Raw genomic sequence first — 12,371 nt, forward strand, 5'->3', positions numbered from 1 at the left:
TAGGGTTGGAATTAAGGGTGATCAGTCAACAAATCCTAATTAGAAAATACGAAACCCGAATTCTTTCTCTCTCTCTCAACCTCACATGCGTGCAAGGTGTGTGTGTTTGTGTGGTGGTCGTCCATGAAAGGTGGTGATCGTGGTGGTTTACCTCTCTCACCCGACCAATCTAGTATTGGTGGACGTTCAATCGAATCCTATGTGCTGATTAAAGGAGTAACACTTGAGACTCTATTTCTCCCTGATTCGTAGCTAATCGTTATGTGGAATTCACGCTTCAAATTAAAGGTATTATTATGTGATTCTTATGTGTTATGCATGTTGATCTTGTTAAGGTGCGAACGAATAAAATTCGTGAAATTCCGATCCGCAATATAGTACCTAATTCCCTACAGAATATTAACGCCACTATGATAATGATTAAGGCTTTTATCAAAGATGCATTTAATATGACATGAGTGAGATTAGTATAAATTCGATGAGATTAAATAAGGAGAGAGAAAACTTAGAGAGTAGTTTTTAATTTTGAAAATGCTTTTTTGCTCTTTTTAATGAATAAAAGCAAAAGGATATGTGATCTTTAAACGGGCCACACGCTGCTCTTAAATTGGGCCTAGCTAACTGTCCACCATATATAAGGTTAAAAATTAATATTACCCTGATTGGCAACAATACCTAACTACTTCGCTAATTAGCTACTTGTTGGAGTTGTGGCTCATTGTAGCAAAGCCCATGTATGCTTGTATGAAGTATGATTTTGTACTCAAATTATCTCCATACTTCTCAAATAGAGAAAATTAACAATGGTCTAACCGGAAAAGTGTGGCTTTGGGAAGCCATAAAAGCGTAGTTTTAGTCCAAACCCAAGCCCTTCCCGAAAAAAGCCCAAAAACCTACTTTGAGCCGACTAGTCTATCTTTATTTTACAGGTTTGGGACCAAGATTGTATATTAAAAACAAACCTGAGTTTTTATCATCTCTATTCTTAGCCTTAGATACTCCTAAGTATTTCCCTGATTGGCTACCAAAATAGGAAGTTGGAGTACAATATTGAGTTTTAGCCAATGATTTTATTCGCACTTAAGTATGCATAAAATTAGTTGATGTTGCAACTTGCAAGGTCATCAATTACATCAAACCAATTCAATAATAGCGATTTGGCTAGTTTCCAAATAAACCTATTAACTTTATAGTTCATCCTTTTTTAGTTGATATATTTTGACTTTTAATACTATTCACAAGTTTTACTTTGACTATCTTTTGTGATTTTACACAGTCACCTGGATCTTGTTAGAATTGTCTCAATACATATATTTCATAATATCAATTTTTATAATTTTACTTATTACTTTATCTGTTTCACTAAAATTGCAACAATTTAACTTATGAATCCCCCTAAGAATTCATAATCCATACTATCATTCAAGTATGAGAATTCATTCCATGGTTAAACCAAACAACTTTAGATTAGTATGAGATATAGAATCCATGCCACCCAAGTATGAGAATTCATACCAATCCATTCCATCTTAGTGAACCAAACGATCCCACACTATATTGTAAAATCCGTGAAAAGTTAAATGAAACAATCCTAGGGGTCGTTTGATTGGATCATTTGGAATGGAGTTAGAATCCATTCCATCTAGTTTTTTTGTTTGGTTGAGGTTTTTAGTAATGTAATCTCATACCCAAGGGGTTCTAACTCCGCCATATCCATGAAATCTCATACCCACCTCTTCTCCTAAAATTCACAATCCATTCCAACAATAAACCAAACAACTTTAGACTAGTATGAGTTTTAAAATTCATACTTTTCTGATATGAGATTCCAACTTGATGAACTATACAGCCCCTGGAGAGAGACGAGGAGAGTATGCGTTGGAATCCCACCTACCTGAGGATTGCTAGTATATGCTTCAATCTTCAATCCCAAACCCCCTTTAAAAACAGAAAGAAAACCCACTACTCTTCACACAGCACAGAAAATAGGAGAGAGAAAACAAAACCAGAAAAAGAGAAGACCTCTGAATCATACAACAATGGTGACCCAATTTCTATCTTCATTCAAATACTCCGACAGTTTAACAGTCGTCGGAATCTCAATTTGCACCGCAATAATCTGCGAAGCAATCTCTTACCTCCTAATCTACCGTACCAATTCCTACAAATCCCTCAAATCCGCCATTGATAAATCCTCCAAAAAGCTCGAAACCATGAAAACCCAAGATTCAATCTCAAAGAACAAAACCAAGAAGAAAGATCGAGTCGAAACAAGTCTCAAAGACGCAAGCCGAGATCTCTCGCTATTCAAATTCAAATCTGGTGCTGTTGTTGCGCTTGTATTGTTCATGGTTTTTGGATTACTCAATTCGTTGTTCGACGGTAAAACAGTCGCTAAAATTCCATTCGTTCCGATCAAACTTGTTCAGAAGATGAGTCATAGGAATTTGCCTGGTGATGATATGACGGATTGTTCAATGGCGTTTTTGTACCTGCTTTGTTCGGTTAGTATTCGTACTAATTTGCAGAAGTTTCTAGGGTTTTCGCCTCCTCGTGGTGCTCCTAGTATGGGGCTTTTCCCTATGCCTGATCAAAAAACTAGTTAGGATTTTTGTTCTTATTAGTTTCTGATTTTAATCTGCTGTAACATTATATTTCTAAATTTGTGGTTTAATCTATTGAACTGATTTAATTATCAGAATTAGCTGTTTTTGGTTGATCAATCAAAGATTCAATGAATTCTGGTAATTTAATTGATATATATGGTTCTAAATTGTTGAAATTTGTTTGTTTTTGATTGAATCTTTGGTAGTTTGATTTATTTGATGGTTGACTTAGTCGATCTCTGGTTAATCGAAGCAATTGTATTGATGTTTAAATGTTGTGTGTGCCTAGCAGCAGAAATCGATTAATTGGGTATGTTTTGCTGGATTGATGTAGTCGAGGGTTGATTGAATTTGAGGATCTTATTTAATTAAAGCTATATTATATGATTGTATTCATTGTTATAAGTTTATAGAATCATGTGGACTATGTTTTGAGTGGTTATAGTTGTTATATGTATCTGAAATCAATTTAGTAGCCTCGTTTGGTTCGTAATTGCATACGATTGGACTTAACTTGCTCCATAATGACCTGAAATCTGCCGTAATTGCTTACATATGGACTTTACTTGGCTTCATAATGACCTGAAATCTGGTAGCCACGACTAGTTTGCAGTTGCTATTACTAGCATACTTACTGACCTAATTTAACTCCATATCGATTCAAGTTCTAGTAGTCTAGACTGGATCTAACTTGACTCCATTATCATCTGTGTTGGAATGTTGTTGTTTCTGTATTTACTGGAGTTCAGATTTTATTATTTCTGTATATAATTTGAGATGGAATTCGGACTCCAGTTAATATTCTTTCTTGTACTGTTCTTATTCAATATACTTCGTATGAGTTATTTGTAGAAGTAATTGGCTGTGTATTTCTTGGCGATGAGAGTTTTTATTTGTTATCCTATTACTTTATGTTACTCTGTATTTGTAGACCTAGCAAATGGTCGGGTCGGGTCATTTTGGGTCAGTTAACATTCGGGTCGGATATGGGTCATTTTGGGTTTCGAGTATGAGTTAGGTCAGATATCGGGTCAAGTTCGGTTCGGGTCAATTTTGGGTCGGGTATGTTCGGGTAGTCCATTTTCGGGTCAAGTATGTTTGGGTCATAATCGGATCGGGTCAAAATCAAGTCGGGTCATGTTCGAGTTGTTCCATTTGTGGATCAAGCTCAAATCAATAATTTTATATTTTGTTATTTTTATAATAAGAACTATCAATTTAGTTTATGAGCTTGGTTATGGTTAAAGATGCACAATTTGAGTTATTTTTGGCACCGGACATTTTTAGTTCAATTATAAAGTAATTTTAGTTCAGGACATTTTCGATATCGGGTCTATTCGGATCAATTTCGGGTATTGGGTCTGTTCGGGGTCAAACACTACGGGTCAATTTCGGATCAGGTCAGTTCGGGTGTTAGGTTAGGATCAGATCAACTCTATTTTCGGGTCGGGTCAATTTTGGGTCGTTGTTTTATGGTCAATTTCGAATCATGGGTCGGGTCATTCGGGTCTGAGTCAGGATTGACAGGTCTATGTGTTTGTGGTAATTATAGTACCTTCATGTTACGGAATTTATAAGCTATATATGAATGGTCAAAAACAGTTTAAACCCACTTGTTTAATCGTTTTCAAGATCTTAGTCGTTATCATGATAAGACGAAACACGGGATATCTAGACCCATTTTAGCAACATGAATGGAATGGTCTAATGCTTAAAAAACAAGCCAAGTCATCGAAGCCATCCAATATTGGTGGCTACGACACCCGAAAATATAAACTGGAGGCTTGAAAGCCCGAAATGTAGCCAAACAATACCAGTTCGATGATGTTTTCAAGAATTTCCTAAACTAACTAGTTTTATGCAAATCTTGAAACTACAAGTTATAAGTGAATAATAATAACTATTTGTTATCATTCTTAAAACCAATTTTGCAACTTAAGCATGGCAAAAATAAACATGAGCCGCAAGAAAAGTTTTGTGCCATTATCAAAGTTCAAAACTTCGATCCTAATTTTAATGCATAATTGTAGTTCTAACACTTCAATTTACATTAAAAGTAACAAGAATAGTCTATGTGAGCAAGAAAGAAATAAGTTCAAGCATATATTCGAACTCAAATGAAGAAACACATATATGCTTGTATATGCTCATCTAGGACTCAATACTTTACCCTTTCACATGAAATTTGTTGCAAGATATTCCTTAAACATGTCACAACAACATAGAACAAACAAATTAATGAAAACAAGCCGAATTAAAAACCCCCAATTTCTAAAGTTAGGGTTCTTCATTCGGCTTTTCCCATTTCATTTACCAAATTAAAAAGTTTGGCACAATAAAAAAGGAGTAAGATTTACTTTCCATAGCTTCAAATGATAATGAAAATGGAGCCCTAGAGAAAGAGATTGAAAATGGCGAATGAAGAAGAAGGGCACGAGCTACAAATATTGTAAAATCCTACTATAATACACCCTAAAAAGTGTAAAGTGTAAAGTGCTAGGCTTTTAAAGGGCCACCCTCCTCATAGTACGCCTCCATGTGAAAGGAGCAAACCAAACTGTGCTCTCACAAAGGGTGTGCTTAAATCACTTTTTGATGTGCCAAAATCATATTTCCAAAACTAGCTAGTAATTTTTGTACACTTGAAATAAGAAATTAACATTAATAATCATGATGTATTAGTAACATAAGATATTGTAATCATCACCCGCTAAGCATCCGATCTACCCGTAGTTGACAGATGGATCAAATGTGTGGTGATGGGTTAAGCAGGTGGTGACGGGTGGAGCGGATAAAGTGAGCGAGTAAATGCAGGTGAAGCTACATCCGACCCTAACCCAATCCGTTGTTATTCCAAACAAAGAAACTACAATAGTTGAAGCAACTTAACAACAAAATATTATTATAACAAAATATAGCAATTTATTTTCAACATTGTTGGAAGGTTTAATTCATACCATTATTAAATTTAGTGATACTAGTAAATAAAAATGAAAAAATTGACAAATTTTATCAAAATTCCATGTTATGTAGGATGAAATCGTACCAAGTGCAATAGTATTTTCTTGTGATATGAAACCTAATCTACTTTGCAATATCATCGACCTTACCTTGCAAACTTTTATATATTACCTTATTGACATACAACAAATTAACTAGTATACATATGATTTTTTATTTTTTTATACTTTTATTACTCGTTTTCATAAAAAGTGTTGCTTATAATTTATGATATTACTCGCAATACCATGCATACTTCAACCTTAAAGATCTGAACATTAAGTACAATGAGCACTTACATGAAATTCAATTAAGTTTTTTTAAAACACAAATTCAATCTTTGAAATTTCAAGGTTTCAGAAATGGTAATTCAGCGAATAAAGCACACCATTCTCCAAGAAAATCAATGTTATTAGCTAGTGTATAAGATTGACAATGAACTGGAACAACATTTCAATTTTTTCTCTTATGGGCCTCTATTAGTTGTATGATTTTGTCATCGATGATGAATCATTATTATTAAGATTTTGCTACATTATGAAAACGATAGGAAACGGAGAAAATATTAATAAATTATGATTTATTTAAATTGATTTTTTTAGATCTAATTAATGTATAGTATAGATTTTTACTGATTGACTTATAATAATACAAAGTATTAATTTTCCTTAATCTTAATATTAATCGATAAGAACGGTTTGTTAGACCCATTTTGACAATAATCTTCCTTTATCTTGAAATAAAATATTTGCTTTTAGCATTGCTAATAAATAAATAAATAATTCACACAATATTTAATGTGAGAAAACTCTCTTGATAAAGGTAAAATAATCTACGACGACAAGTATTCAAAATATTCCACTATATGATAATAGGAGAGTACAAGATATTATAAAATATTAAGGGTGAGTACTGAATAGTACAATAATAACTATTACTGTAACTCACAAAGGAGTAGTACAAAACTACGAATAGTGGATAGTAGAGAAGGTAGATAGTAAACAAGGAGGGTAGAAAGGTATGAAGGTTTGTACATTGGTATGGTTCTTGTGTGTATCCATTAATTTCTTGTCCATCACCAATATTTATAGTTGAAGATGGGGGTGAAAGAAATGACTAGAATATTTTAGGGCTCCTTTCATCATTCTATCCATAATATTTCAGAATTTTCAAGAATCATATTTTTCTAGTTGCTTCCAATAATGCCTTGAATTCTCTAGCTAGATGTTCAAGTAGATAATTCTAGAGAAATCATGAGCAAGTACTAAGGGTCAATTAAAAGTGAAAAAAAGAAAAAAAAAAATGCTCTCCACGGAAAACTCAAAGAAACCCCATGATGAAATCCAATCTTCCGAGGAAAGAGATCAAGTTGATCGTTCCAACAAGAAACCTAATGTTATGGACCCAAATACGGGTCAACCGTTTCAGACGTACACCCGGAGACCAAGACAACAAATCACAAGGCACCAAGAAGTCACCAGACAGCAGCAGCAAGAAGAAGAGAGTTTAGAGAAGTGGAAGTAGAACAAGCATGGAAAAAAGGAGTGCTTTTGGAAAACAACCATTTTCGGCAAGGAAACAAAGTCACATGTCTTTCACCTTTTGGGAATACAACAAACTTTAGATTTGTGTTTCCCAGCTTTTTTGTTATCTATTGTTAGCTTTAGAGGAAATCAGATTTGTAATATAATGTAAGGCTTGTGATTGTATCAGGCATCTAGAAATTGAGTGAAGAACTTTTGAGAGTAGTAGCCTAAAGCTACCATGAGATTGATGGCCTCAAGCCATTGACTATCCTTGTAATCGTTTAGTTCAATTAATCAATCAGTGATCAAGCTTTTCCCTTTTTATTCTTGTCATTAATTAGCTTAACCTTGCTGTGAGAACCCAGTCTTTGCCAACTTGGTATCAGAGCCGACGATCCCCGAGCAGCCATGGTTAACTCAAACGCACAATGCTTTGAGGCATTGGAGGAAAAATTAGAACTGGTGGAGTCTAGGCTTACCACCATCGAGGGACTGCTAAAACGACAAGAGAATAACTTAGGCAGTATAGTGTCGGAAGTTGTGAATCTTGCCATGGTGGAGGTACAACGTGGCCTGGATGAACAGATGTCCGTCGCCCAACGCAGCTTGACGGAACACTTCACTACCCTCTTCGAATCGGAGAGGAGGAGACAGGAAGAGGATCGTCGACGTCTCGAGACACGGCTCTTACTGGCTACTCAACCCCAAGACCCACCACTTACCTTGAATAGACCCACAGGGTTAGGAATATCAGGGATGACTCGACTGTTGGGGAACGAAGAGGAAGACTGGCCACCACCAGTAATTCGGACCGAGGGAGAATACAGTCAGACCGGCGAAGAAAATGAGGTAAGAACGCTGGAATAGAGGAGGCGGCATATGAGGGGGTGGAACGATGAGGGCAGCGGATACCATGGGTGGAAACAGAAGAAATTGGAGATGCCGGTATTTGACGGAAAGGACCCTGACAATTGGATAATTCGAGCCAAAATGTACTTCGAATTTTATAGGTTATCGGAGGTGGATCGAGTGACGACCGCCGTTGTTGCCATGGACGGTCCAACACTACACTGGTACCACTGGGAGAACCGCCGTCGACCTATCACTAATTGGGCTGACCTTAAAAGTAGGGTGTTGAAGGAGTTTCGGCCGTCGCACTCCGGGAGCCTACAAGAGCAGTGGCTAGCGCTCTCTCAGTCGACGACCGTGGAGGAGTATCGTCAGAAATTCATAGAGCTCACCTTTCCGTTGGAAGTAATATCGGAGGATTTGATGAAGAGTCAATTTATCAATGGGTTAAAGGAGGAAGTGAAGGTTGAACTGCGGTTGTTAGACCCTGAAACCTTGGAAAAAGCCATGGAAATGGATGGAAAGATTGAGGAGAGGAATAGGGTTCAAGGAGGAAGAAGGGGCATTGGACTGTGGAAAACAAGCCCATCTCAGCCGGCCCAGAACGTGGGTACAACGCAAAACAGAGGAGGAGTGAATCTAATCTCCACATATGGGCTTCCCCTTCCCTCAGGGTTAGTTTGGAGCTGAACCAAACCCACTGAATCCCAAGGCTCAGTGAATGTAAACCAGACAGCTTCCAATCAAGTGTCCAAACTCGCACCCGAGTCCAGAAGGCTAACAGAGGCCCAATTACAGGAACGCAGAGCCAAAGGCCTTTGTTTCAGTTGTGACGAACGATGGGGCGTCGGATATTGATGTAAGAATAAAGAGTTGAGTGTGATCATGATGGTGGAAGGCATGGATGAGGGGGATGAAGAAACCGAGGGAGTAGAGGGGGAGGAGGAAGCAGCGGAGGTATCCGTGTGCTCGGTTATGAGATTGACCCCTCCAAAAACGATGAAATTGAAAGGGGTAGTGCATGTTAGGGAGGTAGTAGTGTTGGTGGATAGTGGGGCCTCTCACAACTTCATGTCCTTGCGGGTGATCGCGGAAGAAGGGATAGCCATAGAGGGAAAAGGAAGATTTGGAGTTTCACTCGGGAATGGAGGAGTTGTGCATGGAAGGGGAATTTGTAGGGGAGTAGAAGACCAGTTAAGAGGAGGTGTATCCATTAAGGAAGATTTTTTGCCTTTGGAGTTAGGCAATGCCGATGTCATCCTTGGGGTCCAATGGTTGGCGAAGTTGGGAACGGTCTCCACAAATTGGAGGACTCATGTCATGCGTTTCAAGATCGTCGGAGTGCCGATGACCTTAGTAGGAGATCCCACACTTTAGAAAATGCAAGTATCCTTGAAAGCCATGATACGATCCCTTTGTAAAGTTAAAGAGGGAATACTTGTGGAGGTCAATCGGGTGAGAGCTGAGGAGGAGTCCCTTGGGGAAGTTAAGGTTCCCACTTTTTTGGAGGAGGTGATTGAGGGGTTTAAGGAGGTTTTTGAGATGCCTCGAGGAATGCCACCTTCACGGGGATGGGAGCACACCATTACCTTGAAGGAGGGGAGTCATCTGGTGAGTGTGAGACCTTATCGGTACCCGCCAGCACAAAAGGATGAGAAATTAATTCGGGAGATAATGGAGGTCGATATCATACGACCCTCCACAAGTCCTTTTAGTAGCCCAGTCTTATTGGTGAAGAAGAAAGATGGGTCGCGGCGATTTTGTGTGGATTACTGGGCCTTGAACAAGGAAACCATGCCCGATAAATACCCAATCCCTATAATTGACGAGCTACATGGAGCTACAATTTTTTCTAAGTTGGATTTAAAATCCGGCTATCATCAAATACAGGTGAGGTCGGAAGACATTCACAAAACGACATTTAGGACTCATGAAGGGCATTATGAGTTCCTAGTGATGCCGTTTGGGCTTACCAATGCACTGACAACATTCCAATCCTTCATGAACGATGTATTTCGGCCTTTTTTGAGGAAGTTTGTGTTGGTATTTTTTGATGACATATTGGTTTATAGTAGGAGTGTAGAGGAGCATGTGGAGCATATGAAGATAGTGTTGGAAAAGTTGGTCGAAAATCGCTTGTACGCCAACTTGAAGAAATGTGAGTTTAGGAGGAAGGAGGTAGCCTACTTGGGACACGTGATATGGGAAAAAGGGGTGTCCATGGATGGAGAGAAAATAAAGGCTATCTTGCAATGAAAGGAACCATGGAACTTGAAGGAACTCTGGGGGTTCCTTGGTCTTAATGGTTACTACCGAAAATTTGTCCTTCGGTATGCTCAAATTGCGGGCCCACTTACGGCCCAACTCAAGAAGGATTGCTTCGGGTGGACGAATGAGGCCACTCAAGCTTTTGAGTCCTCAAAAAAGCCATGGTCTCGGCCTTGGTTTTGGCCATGCCTGACTTTACTAAGGAATTTGTTGTGGAGACGGACACATTCGGATTTGGGGTAGGTGCCGTGATGATGCAAGGAGGAAGGCCCATAGCCTAATTTAGCAAGTTGCTCGGGTTAAGAGCACGGGAAAAATCCATCTACGAAAAAGAGCTAATGGCAATATGTTTTTCTATTTGTAAGTGGAGACACTACTTGGGAGGCATTTTGTGGTCCGTACCGACCAACAAAGTCTCCATTACATTACTCAACAACGAGAGTTGGGCAGTGAGTATCAAAAGTGGATGCGTAAGCTGGTTGGTTTTGATTTTAAAGTGCAATATCGTCCCGGAGCATTGAATCAAGTTGGGGATGCTCTATCACGCAAAAATCAAAGGGAGGTGCAGTTGGGGACTCTTGTGTACACTCAAAATGTGAACTGGGCAGAACTAGATAAAGAAATTGAAGAGTGTAAATGGCTGGCCTAAATCCATTCAAGTCTAGACCAAGGGGAAGCGGGCCCAAAGGGATTCCACAAGGAAGAAGGGTGGATCCTCTACCGAGGAAGGCTTGTAATTCCTAAGTCATCCTCCATTATTCCAAAACTGCTCAAGGGATATCAAGATGCCCCTACCGGAGGACACGACGGTGAGGTCAAGACGTACCTCTGTCTCGCCGCCGAGTCGAAAACTATGTCTGAGAATGTGAAGCCTGCAAGCGAAACAAAAGCTCACAACAAACTCCGTTAGGGCTTCTCCAACCACTGCCGGTGCCGGAGATCGTCTGAGACAATATTTCAATGGATTTTGTGGAGGGAATCCCATTGTCAAAGGGGGTGGACTCGATCTTGGTTGTGGTGGACAGGTTGTCCAAATATGGGCATTTTATTGGGTTAAGACATCCTTTCTCGGCGGTCAAGGTGGCAAAAAAGTTCATCAAAGAAGTGGTCTGTTTACACGGATTCCCCTCAGCGACTGTGATCGATAGGGACCGGGTTTTCATGAGTATATTTTGGAAGGAATTGTTTCGGTTACAAGGCACCCAACTTAATCGTAACACGACATACCATCCTCAGACGGACGGGCAAACGGAGGTGGTCAATAAGGAGTTGGAGACCTACCTTCGTTGCTTTATCGCCGGGCAGCCGCGACAGTGGGCGGATTGGCTCCACTGGGCAGAATACGCGTACAAAACATTTCCCCACTCATCCACCAAATTAACACCGTTCCAGGTGGTGTATGGGCGGGAACCATCGCGGTTGTGGAGACAGGTCAAACACCGGTTAATTCAGTGGAGGCTCATTTGCAGGAGAGGGACAAAATGTTGGATGAGTTGAGGGTGAATTTGCTCTTGGCTCAACAAACCATGAAAGGTACGCTGATCGGAAAAGGCTAGAAGGTCAATTTGAGGTCGGGGACTCGGTATTTCTAAAACTACGGCCGTACCGTCAGAAGTCTTTGGCAATTCGCCCAAACGAAAAATTGGGGGCTCATTTCTATGGTCCATTCATGGTGTTAGCCAGGGTCGAAAAGGTGGCGTACCGCCTCGACCTTCCCCTATCTTGCCGCATTCACCCGGTGTTTCACATATCCCAACTAAAAAAGGCGGTGGGTAATAGACCGGTCAACCCCTCTATTCCGGTTTAACTAACCCCCGAGATGGAATAGGTGGTGGAGCCCGAGGCAGTTCTGGATTCTAGCGTGGTACCAGTGGGACGAGTAGTTAAGGTCGAGGTGTTGATCAAGTGGCACGGTCTGCCGGATTTCGAAGCAATCTGGGAGGACAGTCGAATAATAGTGGATCGATTATCAGCCTTCCACCTTGAGGACAAGGTGAATCTTGAGGTGGTGGGTATTGTTATGGACCCAAATACGGGTCAACCGTTTCGAGCGTACACCCGGAGACCAAGATAACAAATCACAAGGCACCAAGAAGTCACCAGACAGCAGCAGCAAGAAGAA

The 12,371-nt window shown here is 39.7% G+C and overlaps 1 protein-coding gene across 1 annotated transcript; it reads left to right on the forward strand.

Moving 5' to 3' along the window:
- Positions 1–1,839: 1,839 nt before the first annotated feature.
- Positions 1,840–2,757, forward strand: LOC110734484 (calcium load-activated calcium channel-like). Its single transcript, XM_021914647.1, has one exon. It carries the CDS (start codon positions 2,040–2,042, stop codon positions 2,604–2,606), a length of 567 nt encoding a protein of 188 aa, XP_021770339.1. The 5' UTR covers positions 1,840–2,039; the 3' UTR covers positions 2,607–2,757.
- Positions 2,758–12,371: the final 9,614 nt, after the last annotated feature.

Source organism: Chenopodium quinoa, unplaced genomic scaffold (genome assembly GCF_001683475.1).
Source record: "Chenopodium quinoa cultivar QQ74 unplaced genomic scaffold, ASM168347v1, whole genome shotgun sequence".
NCBI lineage: Eukaryota > Viridiplantae > Streptophyta > Magnoliopsida > Caryophyllales > Amaranthaceae > Chenopodium > Chenopodium quinoa.

Coding starts and splice junctions, on each gene's coding strand:
- LOC110734484 (XM_021914647.1), top strand. CDS start 2,040: ATGGTGACCCAATTTCTATCTTCATTCAAATACTCCGACAGTTTAACA.